This window comes from Carya illinoinensis, chromosome 12, assembly GCF_018687715.1.
Source record: "Carya illinoinensis cultivar Pawnee chromosome 12, C.illinoinensisPawnee_v1, whole genome shotgun sequence".
NCBI lineage: Eukaryota > Viridiplantae > Streptophyta > Magnoliopsida > Fagales > Juglandaceae > Carya > Carya illinoinensis.
In genome coordinates, this window is record NC_056763.1 from 24,845,681 (window position 1) to 24,863,633 (window position 17,953).

At 35.1% G+C, this 17,953-nt stretch overlaps 4 protein-coding genes across 10 annotated transcripts; 1 reads left to right on the forward strand and 3 right to left on the reverse strand.

Moving 5' to 3' along the window:
- Positions 1–3,859: 3,859 nt before the first annotated feature.
- On the reverse strand, positions 3,860–5,811 carry LOC122289475. The gene is made up of 2 exons (XM_043096489.1): positions 4,745–5,811; positions 3,860–4,588 (listed from the first exon to the last, which is right to left on the reverse strand). Exons 1-2 carry the CDS (start codon positions 4,811–4,813, stop codon positions 4,112–4,114), a joined length of 546 nt encoding a protein of 181 aa, XP_042952423.1. The 5' UTR covers positions 4,814–5,811; the 3' UTR covers positions 3,860–4,111.
- A 150-nt stretch (positions 5,812–5,961) lies between these two features.
- On the reverse strand, positions 5,962–8,175 carry LOC122289473 (protein transport protein SEC13 homolog B). Of its 4 annotated transcripts, none has more exons than XM_043096483.1 (3): positions 8,021–8,153; positions 7,424–7,549; positions 5,962–7,137 (listed from the first exon to the last, which is right to left on the reverse strand). In XM_043096483.1, exon 3 carries the CDS (start codon positions 7,119–7,121, stop codon positions 6,216–6,218), a length of 906 nt encoding a protein of 301 aa, XP_042952417.1. In that variant the 5' UTR covers positions 7,122–7,137; positions 7,424–7,549; positions 8,021–8,153; the 3' UTR covers positions 5,962–6,215. The 4 variants fall into 4 exon arrangements, with proteins under 4 accessions (XP_042952417.1, XP_042952416.1, XP_042952414.1 ...); XM_043096482.1 differs by having other exon boundaries at positions 7,420–7,549; XM_043096480.1 differs by lacking the exon at positions 7,424–7,549 and having other exon boundaries at positions 8,021–8,175.
- A 1,966-nt stretch (positions 8,176–10,141) lies between these two features.
- Positions 10,142–12,364, reverse strand: LOC122289474 (protein transport protein SEC13 homolog B-like). 4 transcript variants are annotated; one of them, XM_043096486.1, is made up of 3 exons: positions 12,204–12,364; positions 11,608–11,731; positions 10,142–11,330 (listed from the first exon to the last, which is right to left on the reverse strand). In XM_043096486.1, exon 3 carries the CDS (start codon positions 11,309–11,311, stop codon positions 10,406–10,408), a length of 906 nt encoding a protein of 301 aa, XP_042952420.1. In that variant the 5' UTR covers positions 11,312–11,330; positions 11,608–11,731; positions 12,204–12,364; the 3' UTR covers positions 10,142–10,405. The 4 variants fall into 4 exon arrangements, with proteins under 4 accessions (XP_042952420.1, XP_042952419.1, XP_042952421.1 ...); XM_043096485.1 differs by having other exon boundaries at positions 10,142–11,327; positions 12,204–12,363; XM_043096487.1 differs by lacking the exon at positions 11,608–11,731 and having other exon boundaries at positions 10,142–11,327; positions 12,204–12,362.
- A 2,391-nt stretch (positions 12,365–14,755) lies between these two features.
- LOC122289155 (heavy metal-associated isoprenylated plant protein 30-like) lies at positions 14,756–17,871 on the forward strand. The gene is made up of 3 exons (XM_043096108.1): positions 14,756–15,223; positions 16,398–16,473; positions 17,346–17,871. Exons 1-3 carry the CDS (start codon positions 15,080–15,082, stop codon positions 17,666–17,668), a joined length of 543 nt encoding a protein of 180 aa, XP_042952042.1. The 5' UTR covers positions 14,756–15,079; the 3' UTR covers positions 17,669–17,871.
- Positions 17,872–17,953: the final 82 nt, after the last annotated feature.

The window sequence follows — 17,953 nt, forward strand, 5'->3', positions numbered from 1 at the left end:
TGAAATACCATCATCTTTTTAAAAAATAAAAAATAAAACACAAACAAATGGGCATATGACGGTGCCATGGCACAAAGTTGTATACCATAATTTGATTAATTATATATAAAAAGAAAAAAAATCAATATTCATTCAAGAAAAAACACAAATTTCATATTTACGAACGTCTTCACCCAATATGAAAGATATTGGATATGATTATAGTTGTGCAAGTACTACGCATTTCTATTGAAAAAAAGTGAGACTCATCATTATAATTTTTTATTTATTTAATTTTTATGTGAATCTCATATTTACTAATTTTTTCAAAATGAGTATGCGGTGCTTACGTACTCTATAACTATAAATATAATTGCTCTTTGTAAAGATAGGTTCGTATTTACCCCTGACCAAGTGTTTCGTTCCGCCACAACAACTTGTTAAAAACATGCATATTTTTTAGAGAAATACTACAAACATAAAGGAATTACATAAAAATAAACCTGTTAACAGGACGTGGTTTTATGTGATATATTACATTTACTTTATAATAAAATAACTTTACAATATAATGCATCGCATTAAGTTACGTTAATTTATGAATTTATTTTGGTATGATTTAGCTTATTTTATTGCAATTTTGGAATTGATTTTGGCCTTGAAGTTTGAACACTGGCGACGGTTGCTACTAGATCTAAGCAAAAATCTCAAAATCCGACTCCGCTCCGACTACAACTCCGTTAACGAAGATGGAGTCAGAATTATTATTATTTCAGTCGGAGTTAGAGGTGTTGCTGGACCAACTCCGACTCCAACTTTGCCCTCTGAATCAGACTCTAGTTTCGATATTGTACATATGTTATGAAAATATATATTTATTTATATATTTATCATATATACTAGTATAGCTATATAACTATAACTTCTATAGTTAAATTCAATAATATACTAGTACAAGCTAATCATTATAAAATAATATACTTATATTATAATATAAATAACTAAGAATAGTTTAGTATATATATATGTAAATATCAAGTATTACTATCATATATAATAAAGTATAAAAATAAGTTAGACACTAATATTGAAATAAGTCTAGTATAATAAGTTAATAATACATAATACTAATTTTCTAAAGTATACTAACGTGTAATTAGACACTAGAAAGTCTAATATATAATTAAGTTAGAAATAAGCTTGACATTAGTATAATAACATGCAATTAGACACTATAGAATAAGTTTTGTATAGGCATAAATTAGACACTAGTAGATAAATAACTAATATGTCTAGTACAATAAGTTAATAACACTTAATATTAGTTTACTAAAATATAATAACATGTAATTAGACACTAAAAATAAGTCTAGTATAAAAATAAGTTAAGCACTAGTATAATATAATAACATATAATAGTATAGTATCATAACATGTAATTAGACATTATAATATATATAAGTATTGTATAGAAATTTTTAGAGTGTTCGGGTTTTGATTTTTTTTTTCTAGTCTGATTCGAAACTCTCCCTTCTCTCTAAACAGCAAATCAGAAACTATTTCTAGAGGGAGGTGGGAGCCTCGGCTCCTCCCTCCCTCCCCTCTCGTTGGTTTTTTTGTTTAACTCTTCTTTGTTTTCTTTTCTTCCAGTCTTTTGTCTTGTTTTTGGGTGGTTTTTGCTTGCTTCTTCAGTCGGTGCTTATGGTTAGGGTGGCTTAGTTTCTTGCTCTCTATATAGAGCTGTCCCAAGGCGAGAATCTTTTGCAACCATATAGGTTTTGCCCCTGAACGCAACCCAGAATTTGGGTGGCACGTCACGAAGGAGATGCGAACAGAGGCATGATGGTTTTGCCGAGGGTGGAGGATCTGGACAGGGGTGAGAGGCTGGCTACCCTATTTTGATGGCACAAGACTGACGGCGAAGGACTATGGCGAGGCGAGGCGAGGCAAGGTTGGGCTGCTCGTCGGCGAGAAGCTTTTCTACTCTGTTTTTAACAGAGGTCTGATGGTACGAGCAGAGGTGCTGGATCACGACGGAAAGGCTGCTGGCCTTCCTTCTCTCTGATTTCGGCTGCCGATCGGTGTGCATGAAACCGTGTGGTCGGCATGGCTGATCAGTGCTGCACAGCATCTGGTACGAAAGAAGAAGGGGGGCGACGGGAGAGTTAGAGATGAAACCCTAGCCGGTCCTTGTGTTTCCTTCAGCCCATTGATCCACGTGTTTCCCTCTTGTTTTTAAGGATATTTTGGTTTGTTGGGCTGGGCCCAAGATGTATGCTTCAGTCCAATTGTATTTTTTCTATATCGTGTTTTTTGGAGTGTTATTATGTAATTTTTAGTTTGTATTAGGGAATGTTAGGAACTTTGTTTGTAGGACCTAGGGTCCGTAGAGTTTGTCTCTCTAAGACCTAGGGTTCGTAGAGCTTGTACTCCACTCTTTGGGATGGGGAGTTGTGTGGTCTATTTTAGACGGTGGTCTAAGATAGATGTGTGTCTCCTAGACGGTTAGTCTAGAGGTATGGGACAAGACCCTACTAGCCACAAAGAAATTTGTGGGCTGAAGAGCGTGAACTGTTAGATTTGGCTTGTATTTTCAAGTCAGAAGTTGTAATTGTCCGTTTATCAAATGAATGAAACATTTCACTTTTAAAAAAAAAAAAAAAGTATAGTATAGAAATAAGTTAGACACTAGTGTAAAAATAAGTCTAATATAATAAATTAATAACACATAATACTATAATATAATATTATGTAATTAGACATTAGAAAGAATATGTAATCAGTAGTACTATAATATGAAAATATATAATTAGACACTATAATATAAATCTAGTATAAAAATAAGTTAAATATTAATATAGAAGTAAAAAAATAGTGAATGATTTAATTTTAGTTTTTAATTTTATGAAAAACTAAAATTTGGAAGTCCACAATAAATTATTTTTTAAAAATTGGCTAAATATGAAGCTGAAAATAAAGCCCAAATTCGACTCAACTTAGACAAGTCGGAATTAAAGTCGAATTTAGGAGAATCCGACTCCAACCATGTTGGTGCTCACCCCTATCTGCTGCTTTTATTCACTTGGCAACTCAAAGCTGTTGAGGTCATATTTGAAGCACGAAGTTGATTTTTTTAGAAAAGTTTATTTGCTGATAAAATGTGGGAATTGAGCAAATGATTAAAATTAGATGTTCGAATTAGTTTCTCCTTAGATTATAATTTTAGGTTGCGTTTGGATGTTGAGACGATTTCTGATAATTTGAGTTGATTTGTAAATAATGTTTTATAGATTTGTTTGAGATATATTTGAATATAAATAAATTGAAATATATGTTTAATTGTATGGAATAAGTTGAAAATAGTTTTAACTTCTTTATTAGAAGTTGAAAAAGTGGGAAACCCCGTCAATAAATAGCTTGGGATGGATTGAGATTGCTTTAACAGCCAAGCATAGCTTATAATCTTCGGAGCTTTACTCCTGTTCTGTATAGCTATTACTCCATAAAAGTGTCCTCGTTGAAGAGTAGTTTTAAAGAATACAAAACTGCATGATCGATTTTATTGATATTGTTGTTGTTTTCTGGCCATGCCGAAAAGGTACATCCTTCATCGGACTATTCGGAATTCTTGTTTTGATTGCAGATTAATTGAATGAGTAATGTTAGATACAGTTTTAAGGAGTATAAATTTTACGCACTCTTTTTTTTAAAAAAAAATAGGGTCTAGTTCTACCCTTGAAAATTGTTTTCTTTTTTAATTGTAAATTCCAAATTTATCTACTTTATCTAAAAAGAATACACGGAAATTGAATATGCTAAGCTTATAAATATCATTCCTGAGGTAGAAATCACTGAAAATTGCTTCATCGTACAGATATGCTTCTCAGTATTTGTTCTGTTCTTAAGGTAGGAGATATGCTTCACAATCCAAATAATACAAAAACAGCCCACAGATAAATATCCTATTTTTTGTGATACATAATCAGAATAAAACAAACTGAATTATGAAAATTTATTATTTGAAACCATAGCAAGGATATGTATAAAACCTTCTCTAGCTCTTCTGGCCTCTGACTTTGTACTTTTATTATTCAGGAGGTCCCAATCAGAATGCACGGGATGGTGATCATTTTCAAGGTTTTTCTTCCCCTTTTTTTACATTTTTGTCTGGCCTATGGCCTTTGTTGTCGAAGTAGTGCGAGATGTCCAAATGAACACCTGGGTCGTTGGTGCCGTAGCTGCCACCCATCATGATTGAGTTGTTGATGGCCTGGAAATTGCTGTTCACGTAGGCGCTTAGCGTCTCAGGCTCCCCAAGCAAAAGCCCATCATGAGGAGATTTGGCTTTCTCGTCCATCTCGCTTCGAAGAGTGGCTCCTGTGTTGGTTCCGGCAAGGGTGACGATTCTTACGCCATGATGATCATCTTGATCATCGTCATCCTGCTGCTGCAGGTGATGGATCGAGTCTGATGTATGAAGATCAGCAACCCGACGAGTTATGGCAGAGACCATCTCCCTGATACCACGGTCGAGTTGCTTTTGCTTCTCTCCTTCAGCCAATGAAGCCTGGCTGGGCTTAACTGATTCAGAGCTCATGATTTTTCTTGCCTGCTATGCAGATAGAGATTTGGAGTAGGAACTTGAGATTAGCTGGTACTACACTTGGTTATATATACACACACACACACATACATCCATGTATTTATAGGTGGGTGTGTGTGTGTGTGTGTGTGTTGGAATAAAGGTAGGAGATGAGTTGCTTACATGGCAATTCAAGGACTTGAACCTATTCGGCTTCAAAAGAGGAGGATTACTTGACAAGAGGTTTTTCATGGTGCAACTTATATGCTTTTGTGAGCTTCAAGCTCCTGGTTTGGAGGGAAAGAATCAAACCGATACATGATTCGAGTGATAAGTCAGTCTACTCCCGTTTCTCTTTAACTGGGCATTTAGTTGTTCAATCCAAATGTGCAGTGATGATCCCTTTTGTTGCACTCACCACATTTATGAAATGCAGCCAAGTGGTTCTTCTGGTTAGAAGAGATGCTTGCTGTTACAAACCGATCTTTTCGTTTTTGAAAGAGTCACTGCTATCCTCAAAAGGGGGACACAGATGTTTCCTTCCCCCCGCGTAGGTAATGCTGCAAGAATTTCCTGTTACAATCTTCATGTTCAGTCCGTGATATTACAATCATCCTACTCAAATTTTTGATGGATATAGCTGTAATTAATCAATTTCCTTGTCCATCTTCTTCTTCTTCTTCACTCTTTCGCTTGTTTTATAAGGGGCTTCTTCAATTCTCTTAAGCTTCCATTGCTGAATCTCTGTCCCCATCGGTATCGATCTTCCTTTGCTACAACAAAGGGTTTTCCTTTTTCATATATATAGAAAAATTAAGGTCCTTTATCAATTGACTGCGAGATGGTTTTCAATAAATTCTGATTTTTTTCCACTTAATTTTTTTAAATATTTTTCAAGACATGTTTGGATGAAATGCCTGCAATTTTTTTTAAAAAAATATAATTGCAAGACCCATTCTTGAAAGCCAGCTTATCAAGCACACCAGTGATATAACAGAGCATGTCAAATTAATTCGCATAATAAACGTTTTTGATTCTGACTTCTTTTATAATAAGTGTAATGGGCAACACAGTATATACAATATTTATAGGTCAGCGTGTAAACAGGGTCAAAATATCCAAGAGTTGTCTGTCTCTCACAACAAAAGCGCTCTAGCTGAAATGATGAAGGGCAGAGGAGGTATTGTTTCTATGTTGAATCATATAAATACATACATGCGCATTTCCTTGGCAGAAAGTTGCTCTAATCAATATAGATTACCGAAAAACAAATGAAAAACTCTATTCGCATGCCATAATTTGACGAACCAAGACACCAGTGACGTCCCACAAGTGGTTTGTTGACATACAAGACTTGCAAGTGGAATAAGTCAAAACAAAAATGAACGACTAACAGAGTCTCAAAAGCAACATCAGAAATCCCCATTACCAACAAATTGAACGAAAATTTCCAACAAACTATAAGCCACATTCGGTTCTTGCTAGACTAGGCTTCTGGTAAAATCTACCAGTTTAAAACTATCAAACACTATCAAGCTGGAACGATAGTGATTATGTAACGATACAATATTAAGACGTAATAATTCATGTGAATGAAAAAACAATCAGAATGGAACCCATTACTTTTAAGTGCATGAGTTTCAAAATATGGTTTTTATGGCTCAACTGTAGTCACCTGCTGCCACTCCCCATCGACCGCTTCCTTCCACAATGTCACACTGTTGTTTCCATCAGCCACAGCCAATATGTTACCTGTCAACGACCAGGAGACACGCCAGACAGGAGTCTTAAAATCATTCAAAACTTTGCCTTCCCATTGATCCCCCTCCTTGGCCACAGTCCATATAATAACTTTGCCATCCTGTGAGGCACTAGCAATTGTGGATTTTGGAAGTCCTAAGTTGGGTGCCCAGGAAACATCACGAACCCAGTCTGTGTGCATCTGAAGAGCTGGAAAGCAATCCATCTTCCAATTCCCATTATAGAGCTTCCACACCTTCACAGTATTATCACAACCACCAGAGCAGAGCTTCTGAACCGGATCAAGCAAGCCGGAACCAACAAGCGCACCGGGTGCCATTGAGGGAGCCCATGAGACAGAGGTTACACCAACCGGGTGCGCTTGGTCAATCCTTGATGTGTCCCAACCACCATCTGGTCTTGCAGTGAAAACTGATATATTTCCATCAGAAGAACCACATGCTAGACTGAGACCCAGTTCATGAGGAGCCCATGCAATAGAATTGACAGACGACTTGTGGTCATTAAAGACATGGGCTTGGGTCCACTCATTCTGATTACCCTCCTTCCAGATTATCACACGCCCATCATAAGAACACGAAGCAAGTAAAGAGCCGAACTTTGGGTGAGCCCAGGCCACCTGCCAAACAGGTCCTTGGTGGGCAGTTAAGGTTGCAAGATGTTGAGAGGCCATATTGCTCACCCCAATAATCTTAATTGAATGGTCTGATGAGGCTGTCGCGACACGCTTACCATAGTAATCCATGGCCACATCGTGCACCACATCTTGATGACCAGTTTCTATCTTTTGTGAAGGCATTTTTTATGATTATCCACTGCTTCAAAACAGAAAGGTCACTGAATTTCAAAACCATCCATCCTTTCAACTGGTTTGCACAAAAATTCAAATAATCCTAAACAGTTGGTTGATCTAGATTTTTAACATACCACATATTTGGTTGCTGAGAAAGCAAGAAATAAGTAAAACCTTAAATTCTGCATTTCTGCTATATTAATTTCCATATCAACGAAGAAAATTTTAAAAATCCAGTGACTGCGTGAACTAGGTGAGCGACCATTTTTTCTAAGCTACCGAATTATATACATGAGAATCTCACCATCCTGGAGTTTTAGTTTGTGGTCTTAGGTCTATTCCTATATTTTCTCAGGCTGAAGTGAGACTCTGAGAGAGATGAGCACCAAGACGGGGGCGAAAATCCGCCCCACAAAACGGAGTGGATGTCGGATCTGACATTTCAAGTAAAATGTTTTTTAGCTCAGGCCGAACCACAAATCAATTTCCAAAAACCAATGAAAAGATCAAGATATGCAACTATAAAAGGAAAACATCCTCCTTCCGACGGATTGTATATAAATAAAAAACATAAAAATTCCACTCAGAATCCCAAAATCAACACACTTACTGCGAAATTCAACCGGGATCCGAAGGCCCAAATATTAAAAAAGAAAAAACTCCAAATCAAAATTTCAAACTAATAAACCCAAAATTGAGAAAACAAAATTACTAGAAAAAGAAAGTCTCTATGGACCTCTGGCCGAATGAGTACAGTAACAGAGGCGTAATCTTATAATATCTTATATGAGCTTTAAATCAAAACAAAAACCAAAAATAGCTCTGATTTGAGCCTAATGTAGATCTCTGTGACAAAGAGAGAGAAGGGGAGAGAGACCGAAAGAGATATCAGAGAGAGGAAGTACCTGGACTGACAACGAGACGGCGAGCAGCAGCGGTATAAGGCACAAGGGAGATGCGAGATAAGGCAGGAGGAAGTGAGGAACGGGAAAATAGGAAAAACCCGATCAATCTTGGCGTCTGATCGAGTATGGCCCTCGGGCAAGGGTAGGGTGGGGGCCGTGGTTCCGGCCTCCTGATACTGATTAGAAATTGGGCTGGGTTCGAGTCATGGGCTGGACTCAGATTCAAGGAAAGATAATGGGCAGCAAGTTTTTAATTTTGGGTTAAGCCCCCTATTTCGGCTTTGGTTTGGTACAATATCCAATAAAACTTACTTCTTTTATACCTTTTTATATATTTTATTAATATAATTAACTGTATCATTTTTTTAAATATAAAATAACAGATTTAATCGATCACATTAATAAAATAAAAAAAAAATATACAAAAAATACATAAGAAATATTACTCACCTAGTTCACACAGTCATCAATGTCTAATATATGATTTTTCAGTACTTGTGCAATTTCTTAATTTAGAGAAATGATTAGTACAGTTTTAGAGTATAAAACTTTGCTGTATATTTTGCTTAGAGTCGTAAACAATTTTTAAAAAATAGATATATATATAATTTATATAAAAATATTAAATTTTAACGATGCGTCACACTTTTTTTAGTTAATCGGAATGCACAAAAATTTGCACACTCTAAATTATATCTAGCATGAAAATGTTACAAGTAAACCTTACATCACAGACTTTTATCTAACTAATATGTGATTTGTCATTTTTATTATTTTATTTATATATATATTTAATATATAATAATAAAAATAAAAAATTATATATCAATTAAGTGAAGATGTTCGACTTTTACTTAAAATTTCTCGTCTAGCATTATTACTATCAGACTCATGGCAATTCAAGGACTTGAAGTTGAACCTATTCGGCTTCAAAAGAGGAGGATTACTTGACAAGAGGTTTTCCATGGTGCAACTTCTAAGCTTTTGTGAGCTTCAAGCTTCTGGTTTGGAGGGAAAGAATCAAACCGATACATGATTCGACTGGTAAGTCAGTCTACTCCCGTTTCTCTTTAATTGGGCATTTAGTTGTTCAATCCAAATGTGCAGTGATGATCCCTTTTGTTGCATTCACCACATTTCTGAAATGCAGCCAAGTGGTTCTGCTGATTAGAAGAGATGCTTGCTGTTGAAAAACCGATCTTTTCGTTTTTGAAATAATCACCATTATCCTCGAAGGGGGACAGATGGGTCCTTTCTGTTTTTCTGTTACAATCTTCATGTTCAGTCCGTGATCTTACAATCTTCCTACTCAAATTCTTGATGGATACAGCTGTAATTAATCAATTTCCCTGTCCATCTTCTTCTTCTTCACCCTTACGCTTGTTTTATAAGGTGCTTCTTCTACTCTCTTAAGCTTCCAAAGTTGAATCTCTGTCCCCATCGGTATCAATCTTCCTTTGCTACAACAAAGGGTTTTCCTTTTTCATATATATAGAAAAATTAAGGTCTTTTATCCATGAATACGACATGGTTTTCAATAAATTCTGATTTTTTTTCCACTTATTTTTTTTAAAGATTTTTCAAAGGTCTCTTAGCCCTTTGTTTGACCCATTTTTCAAGACATGTTTGGATGAAATGCCTGTATTTTTTTAAGAAAATATATAATTGCACGACCCATTCTTGAAAGCCAGCTTATCAAGCACATCCAGTGATATAACAAAGCATGTCACAGTAATTCGCATGGTAAAAGTTTTTGATTCTGACTTCTTTTATAATAAGTGTAATGGGCAACACAGCATATACAATATTTATCGTTCAGCGTGTAAACAGGGTCAAAATATCCAAGAGTTGTCTCTCACAACAAAAGCGCTCTAGCTGAAATGATGAAGGGCAGAGGAGGTATTGTTTCTGTGTTGAACCATATAAATACATACAAGTGCATTACCTTGGCAGAAAGTTGCTCTAATCAATATAGATTACCCCAAAACAAAAGAAAAACTCTATTTGCATGACATTTGACGAACCAAGACACACCAGTGACGTACCAGAAGTGGTTTGTTGACATACAAGACTTGCAAGTAGAATAATTCAAAACAAAAATGAAAGACTAACACAATCACAAAAGCAACATCAGAAATCCCCCATTACCAAAAACCAACAAATTGAACGAAAATTTCCAATAAACTATAAGCCACATTCGGCTCTTGCCAGTCTATGCTTCCGAGAAAATCTACCAGTTTAAAACTATCAAACACTATCAAGCTGGGTCCTAATATACATGATTATGTAACGATACAATATTAAGACGTAATGATACATGTGAATGAAAAAACAATCAGAATGGAACCCATTACTTTTAAGTGCATGAGTTTCAAAATATGGTTTTTATGGCTCAACTGTAGTCACCTGCTGCCATTCCCCATCGACCGCTTCCTTCCACAATGTCACACTGTTGTTTCCATCAGCCACAGCCAATATGTTACCTGTCAACGACCAGGAGACACGCCAGACAGGAGTCTTAAAATCATTCAAAACTATGCCTTCCCATTGATCCCCCTCCTTGGCCACAGTCCATATAATAACTTTGCCATCCTGCGAGGCACTAGCAATTGTGGATTTTGGAAGTCCTAAGTTGGGTGCCCAGGAAACATCACGAACCCAGTCTGTATGCATCTGAAGAGCTGGAAAGCAATCCATCTTCCAATTCCCATTATAGAGCTTCCACACCTTCACAGTATTATCACAACCACCAGAGCAGAGCTTCTGAACCGGATCAAGCGAGCCGGAACCAACCAGAGCACCGGGTGCCATTGAGGGAGCCCATGAGACAGAAGTTACACCGACCGGGTGCGCTTGGTCGATCCTTGAGGTGTCCCAACCACCATCTGGTCTTGCAGTGAAAACTGATATATTTCCATCAGAAGAACCACATGCTAGACTGAGACCCAGTTCATGAGGAGCCCAAGCAATAGAATTGACAGACGACTTGTGGTCATTAAAGACATGGGCTTGGGTCCACTCATTCTGATTACCCTCCTTCCAGATTATCACACACCCATCATAAGAACACGAAGCAAGTAAAGAGCCGAACTTTGGGTGAGCCCAGGCCACCTGCCAAACAGGTCCTTGGTGGGCAGTTAAGGTTGCAAGATGTTGAGAGGTCGTATTGCTCACCCCAATAATCTTAATTGAATGGTCTGATGAGGCTGTCGCGACACGCTTACCATAGTAATCCATAGCCACATCATGCACCACATCTTGATGACCAGTTTCTATCTTTTGTGAAGGCATTTTTTATGATTATCCACTGCTTCAAAACAGAAAGGTCACTGAATTTCAAAACCATCCATCCTTTCAACTGGTTTGCACAAAAATTCAAATAATCCTAAACAGTTGGATGATCTAGATTTTTAACATACCACATGTTTGGTTGCTGAGAAAGCAAGAAATAAGTAAAACCTTAAATTCTGCTATATTAATTTCCATATCAACGAAGAAAATTTAAAAAATTCAACGACTGCGTGAACTAGGTGAGCGACCATTGTTTTTCTAAGCTACCGAATTATATACATGCGAATCTCACCAACCTGGAGTTTTAGTTTGTGGTCTTAGGTCTATTCCTATATTTTCACGGGCTGAAGTGAGATCGTGAGAGAGATGAGCACCAAGACGGGCGAAAATCCGCTCCGCAAATCGGAGTGGATGTCGGATCTGAAATTTCAAGTAAAATTTTTTTTAGCTCTGGCCGAACCACAAACCAATTTCCAAAAACCAATGAAAAGATCAAGATATGCAACAATAAAAGGAAAACATCCTCATTCCGACGGATTGTATATACACAAAAATAAAAAATAAAAATTCCACTCAGAATCCCAAAATCAACACACTTACTGCGAAATTCAACCGGGATCCGAAGGCCCAAATATTAAAAAAGAAAAAACTCCAAATCAAAATTTCAAACTAATAAACCCAAAATTGAGAAAACAAAATTACTAGAAAAAGAAAGTCTCTATGGCCCTCTGGCCGAATGGATAAACTAACAGAGGCATAATCTTATAATATCTTATATGAGCTTTAAATCAAAACAATAACCAAAAAATAGCTCTGATTTGAGCCTAATGAAGATCTCTGCGAGAGAGAGAGGGAGAGAGAGACCGAAAAAGATATCAGAGAGAGGTAGTACCTGGACTGACAACAAGACGGCGAGCAGCAGCGGTATGAGGCACAAGGGAGATGCGAGAGAAGGCAGGAGGAACTGAGGAACGGGGAAAAATGGAAAAACCCAAGCAATCTTGGCTCTGATCGAGTATCGAGCGAGGGTAGGGTGGGGGCCGTGGTTCCTGCCTCCTGGTTACGGATTAGAAATTGGGCTGGGTTGGAGTCATGGGCTGGACTAAGATTCGGGTAAAGATAATGGGCAGCAAGTTTTTAATTTTGGGTTAGCCCTCTATTTTTAGCTTTTTGATATAATGTCTACCTTATTTTTACATATTTTTTATTTATTTTATTAATATAATTAATTATTAATTTTTTTAATATAAAATAACTGAGTTAACCTATCTTATAAGTAGAGTAGAAAAAAAACATGCAAATAGTGTGATTTTTCAGTACTTGTTGACGCAATTCCTCTTAGATCTCCACTTAATCTGATCTTTAACCTATCATAATAAGAAATTATTAACCAGTTCGTGGAAACTACGATGATTAAGTTAGTTAGTTCTTCTAGATGTTATAACAAGGTAGTAATTAGTTTAGAGAAAATGATTAGTACAGTTTTAGAGTATAAAAATTTGCTGTATATTTTGCTTTTTAAAAAGTAGATAAATATAAAATTTATATAAAAATAATAATTTTTTAATAATGTGTCTCACTTTTTTTATCGATAGAAATGCACAAAAATTTGCACACTCTAAATTATATCTAGCATGAAAATGTTACAAGTAAATCTTACATTGCAGGCTTCCACTTAACCAATATGTGATTTATCATTTTTATTATTTTATTTATATATATTTAACATATAATAATAAAAATAAAAAGCTACATATTAATTAAGCGAAGATATACGACTTTTACATAAATCTTCTGGTCTAGCATTCCTTGGTAGGTCTTGTTCATTTTCACAAAACTTTTTATATCGTTTTATCTTATTTCATTTAATAATTATAATTTTTTTAATTTTAAAATAAAAATAATATTAAAAAATACTTTAAAATTTTATCAGTAAAAACAATTGATGTGCCATTTACTTTCAAATTTTTGTACGGTACTAGCTCTCATATTTATACTTGCCTCGGTAACTAGGTTCCATTATTACAAGAGGTGTACCATGTGTCTCTAGCCGCCCACTAATTAGCAATATTTAACACGTGGAAAATAGGCTTGTTCGACCGCAGTACTTCATGGATTTGAATATATAATATATAGCGGACTTGTATACGTGCTTATTAATGGGATCTAGATTCTGTTTGTCATTACTCATCACTCATTAATATTGTCCCAATAATTTTTAGGTATTATTTGGTCATTTGAATTTTTTATTTTAAATATAAATTGCTCATCTCATTATTACAATTTTTTCAAATCTTCATATAAAATATAATAAACAATTCAACTTTTTTAAATCTTAAAATAATAATAATATTAAAATATAATATTTTAATATTTAATCTTAAAACTCAAAATTTTCATCTGAAAATTCTCAATGACCAAGCAAAATCTTATAAGAAAAAATTCAATTTTTCTTAAAACCTAAATTACCATATATGTATATGTATGTTAAATTACTTAAAATTCAAGTTGATAAAAGGAATTAAGTGTATATATTTTTGTTTTTTATACAATGGGGGTAAAGGGTTTCGAATGCAAAATTTTCATTTAGAGAAATAGGTCATATGTCATCAAGTTATAGATTCTTAACGAATTAAGTGAATTTATTCACTATATCATATATATATATAATTGCCTTGAACCAAAAAGAAGCAAGAGGCATATATCTCTTGCATATATATATATATATATATATCCAAGTTGGTTCAATTTCTACAAATAGAAAGCTGAATTTTCTATAAATATTGTATTTTGGTGATGTGTGAGTAAATGCTGCAAGAATAATGCCAATATGCCTAAGAATTCAATGGTTCTCGTCGTCATCAGACGCTAGCGTACGTATAGCAAGTATATTAAAATCTCCAATTTATTACTTTTTACTAAAAATTAAAATTAAAAATCATATTTGATGTCTTAAGAATTAAGATGTGTAATTTTAGCATACTTTCTTTTAAAAAAGTTGGTATAGTTGTAACTTACATAAAAGATTATTTTTTTAAAGAAAATGCACGCAGAAAGTTTACATGACTGTATCTAATATTACTCAATTAAAATATGATCGAAAGATTCCCTTTATCCCGAGGCTTGTTATAAAAAAATTGTCAAAACCTTTAATACTAGAAGATCGAGCTGGTGGCTAACTATAAGTACTACAATATTAATGGAATATGATCAATTTGTCATGAATGCTTTTTATATAGATATTGCATATGTATATATATATATATTAAAAAAATAACAATAAAAAGAAGAAGAAGAATTTTAGAATATTATCTTCTTCCCTTTGCATCGAAACCCAGCTTTCCTTCCTGGAGCTCATCCATATATTTCCCCATAAGACCCGATATTCCATTCCAAGTATAAGCAAAACCACATATGTATGCTAGCTAGCTAGCTTGACCCACATTTGAAGCATTAATGTCATGAGGGTTAGATACCATTCCCTGCCTAAAGGTTTTAAATAATTTTGGGAGACTTTATGATCATCTCGGCCTATAATAATTAATAAGTACTCCACTGAATTTAAGCCCAAGAAATTGATGGCTTGGAATAAGTAGACAGCTTTGGAATATTTTTTTGGAAGAGATTAGGCATTAAGGAAGCGATGCCAAGGTGAAGGCTGCATGCGGATCGAGGAATATCTTCTAGGGTTTGGTACGTTTGGCTTGGTTGGTCAATTTTCCCTTCTTATTAATTTCCTTGTATTTAAGGAACCCATATGCACATGCCATGGTTACCGATCGATCGAGAGCATTTGAGACCTTCATTTCTGCCGTTGCGTACTGTTACTACTTTTGCTATCGAGACAACCACAAATTCAGCGACAACTTAAACTACAACAACATGCCAAGGGGTCGACCCCTCTCCTTGCAGGTTTGCTACCTTTCCCTATTCTTTAGTTTTTGATCCTTTGAGGTATATATCTCGTTTTGGCTGTTGAGCTTTCATGAGTACCATGCATGCTTATTTTTTTAATGTTCAACTTTATATGAAGAAGAGTAGGATCTCTCTCTCTCTCTCTCTCTCTCTCTCTCTCTCATTTTAATTTTCATCCCGGCCACGATCTGCATGTCATAACTCACGATGACTAATTCTTTTTCTGTCTCTCGTAGAAGACGAGAACAGTAAAAGAAAACAAAGTGGGTAAATATGCTAGCTATTTTTCTTCTTCCTTCTGCTGTTTTTTTCTCTTTCATGTAGCGTTGATCATATATTGTGTGTGCAATTTATTTATTGTTAGTCTTTCATGATTTCGTCAACGATATATATATAATATACTGTCATCGAATTATATTGAGTGCAATTTATTTATTTCTCATTGTTATGTCCATGCTACGAATTAGAGAAAAGAGAAGAAAACATAGAGAAAAAACCCTATTCGAATATGGTGATCAAGTTATAAATATGCATGATCACTACGCAAAACCCAATTTCCAAAGTGCAAAATAATTATATATATATGCGGTATAATTAATAATAATAATAATAAATATTATTATTATTATTATTATGAGAATTGATTTATACAGTTTTAAGGTATGTAAGTCTTACATATTCATTATGAAAAAAGTAGTAAATATGAGAGAACAAACCCGTGATCTTTTGAACTAAATTGAAACCCCATGAGTTATTAAACAATAAATATTGGTACAACCTTCTTCATCACTTTCTCACTTTTGTTCATGATGCTTATTATATATAATCTCCAGCTTGAATCACATTGATACCTTTCACGCACGCAGTAGCTTTAGTTGCAAAAAGTTAAAGACATTAATGTTCCCAGCCTACTAGACATAAGAATCCATGACAATAAGATTAATTAACCTACACCGCACATGGCTTTTTGTAGTTCCCTTTAGTTTCCTATAATCAACCGCTCAAAGTGCAATGTTTTTAAAGGGGCCTATATGATTTTCAAAGGAATAAGTAGATAAAAAGGAAATTAAAGAACCTATGAATAACTTAGCAGCTAGCACCTGTAAAGTAGTAGTACCGTATTATTCCCTTTGGTAAAATTGCTCGTGCTAAAACCCTGTTTACTTTACAGACAGTGGAGCTCAAAGTAAGGATGTGCTGCACAGGGTGCGAAAGAGTGGTAAAAAACGCCATCCACAAGCTTAGAGGTACATGATCAATATTTCTTATCTTTCTATTCTTCTTTTCCCCGGCCCCCCCTTCTTAGAATTAGAAACATTTGCGATATCATTCCATATATACTTCATATATATTTTATGCTGATCGTATCTATTTCATTTGAAACGAAGACAGACCATACGTAATCCATTTTCATATGTCATTAGCTGGTCTTATCCATTTCTTTAATTACTTAGAAAAGATCAACATGGCCAAAAGCTTTTGGGCCATGCATGGGCGTCATTGCTCCTAAATCTAGGGAATAAAGTCATGATTTTTTTTTTTTTTTTGCAGTGTTTTCATAATGGCCACCATAAGAAAAATGAGCATTATGAAAATTTATTTGCGACGAAAATGATGAATTGTGATATTGCTGATAGACTCAGTTTAACATAAAATAATCATTTTAATAAAAAATAACTTATTACAAATGAGTAGTTTTCTGCAATAATGTCATTAATGTAGTAAATGTTTTCTACGGACATTGGTAGTACTTCATGAGAGAAATTGTCTAGTTTATAAGGTTCTACTTGGCCTTAAGAAATTTTTATCTCAAACATAAAATTCTCATCTCATCATTACAACTTTCTCAAATTTTCATATAAAATATAATAAACAATTTAACTTTTTCTGAACTTTTTCAAATTTCAATACAATAATAATATTAAAATATAATATTTTAATATTTAATCTTAAAACTCAAAATTCTCATCTGAAAATTCTCAGTGGCCAAACAAAACCTAACTCTCCTGAGCTTGGTTCAATTTGGAATTTACTGATCAGCATGATCATGACCCTTTTACCCGACATGGAGCCGAGCTAACAAATTGTTATGATGCATTACGTGTATATGATTTGTTAGGGATTGATTCGGTAGAGGTGGATCTAGAAAGGGAAAAGGTAACAGTAGTGGGATACGTTGATCGAAACAAGGTGCTCAAAACAGTGCGTAGGGCTGGAAAGAGAGCCGAGTTCTGGCCTTACCCAGAACCACCTCTGCACTTCACATCCTCCAATAACTATTTCAAAGACACAACCCACGAGTTCAAAGAGAGTTACAACTATTACAAGCATGGCTACAACGTCGGGGACCGGCACGGTAACATTCCCGTCAGTCACCGAGGAGACGACAAGGTCAGCAACATGTTCAACGACGACAATGTCAATGCCTGCTGCCTCATGTAAATTCATGTAACTCATGTAATATGTACGTGTATGTATATATGTATGTATGTATGTGTAGACAGTCGATCTGGATGCATGTATGTTTAGCAGCCATACTCGTGAACATCATCATGATGTGTAATATAACCATGCATGATTTGTGTGTGGTTTTGATATTGGAATGGAAATGACACGTGGATCGCTCTCGATCTTTCGTGGGCATATATGCACTGTACACGCAGTACTAGTGCTGCCGTGCAAGGCTTTTATTTGCATTATTGCTGGTTTGTGGGGAACATGTTCAGG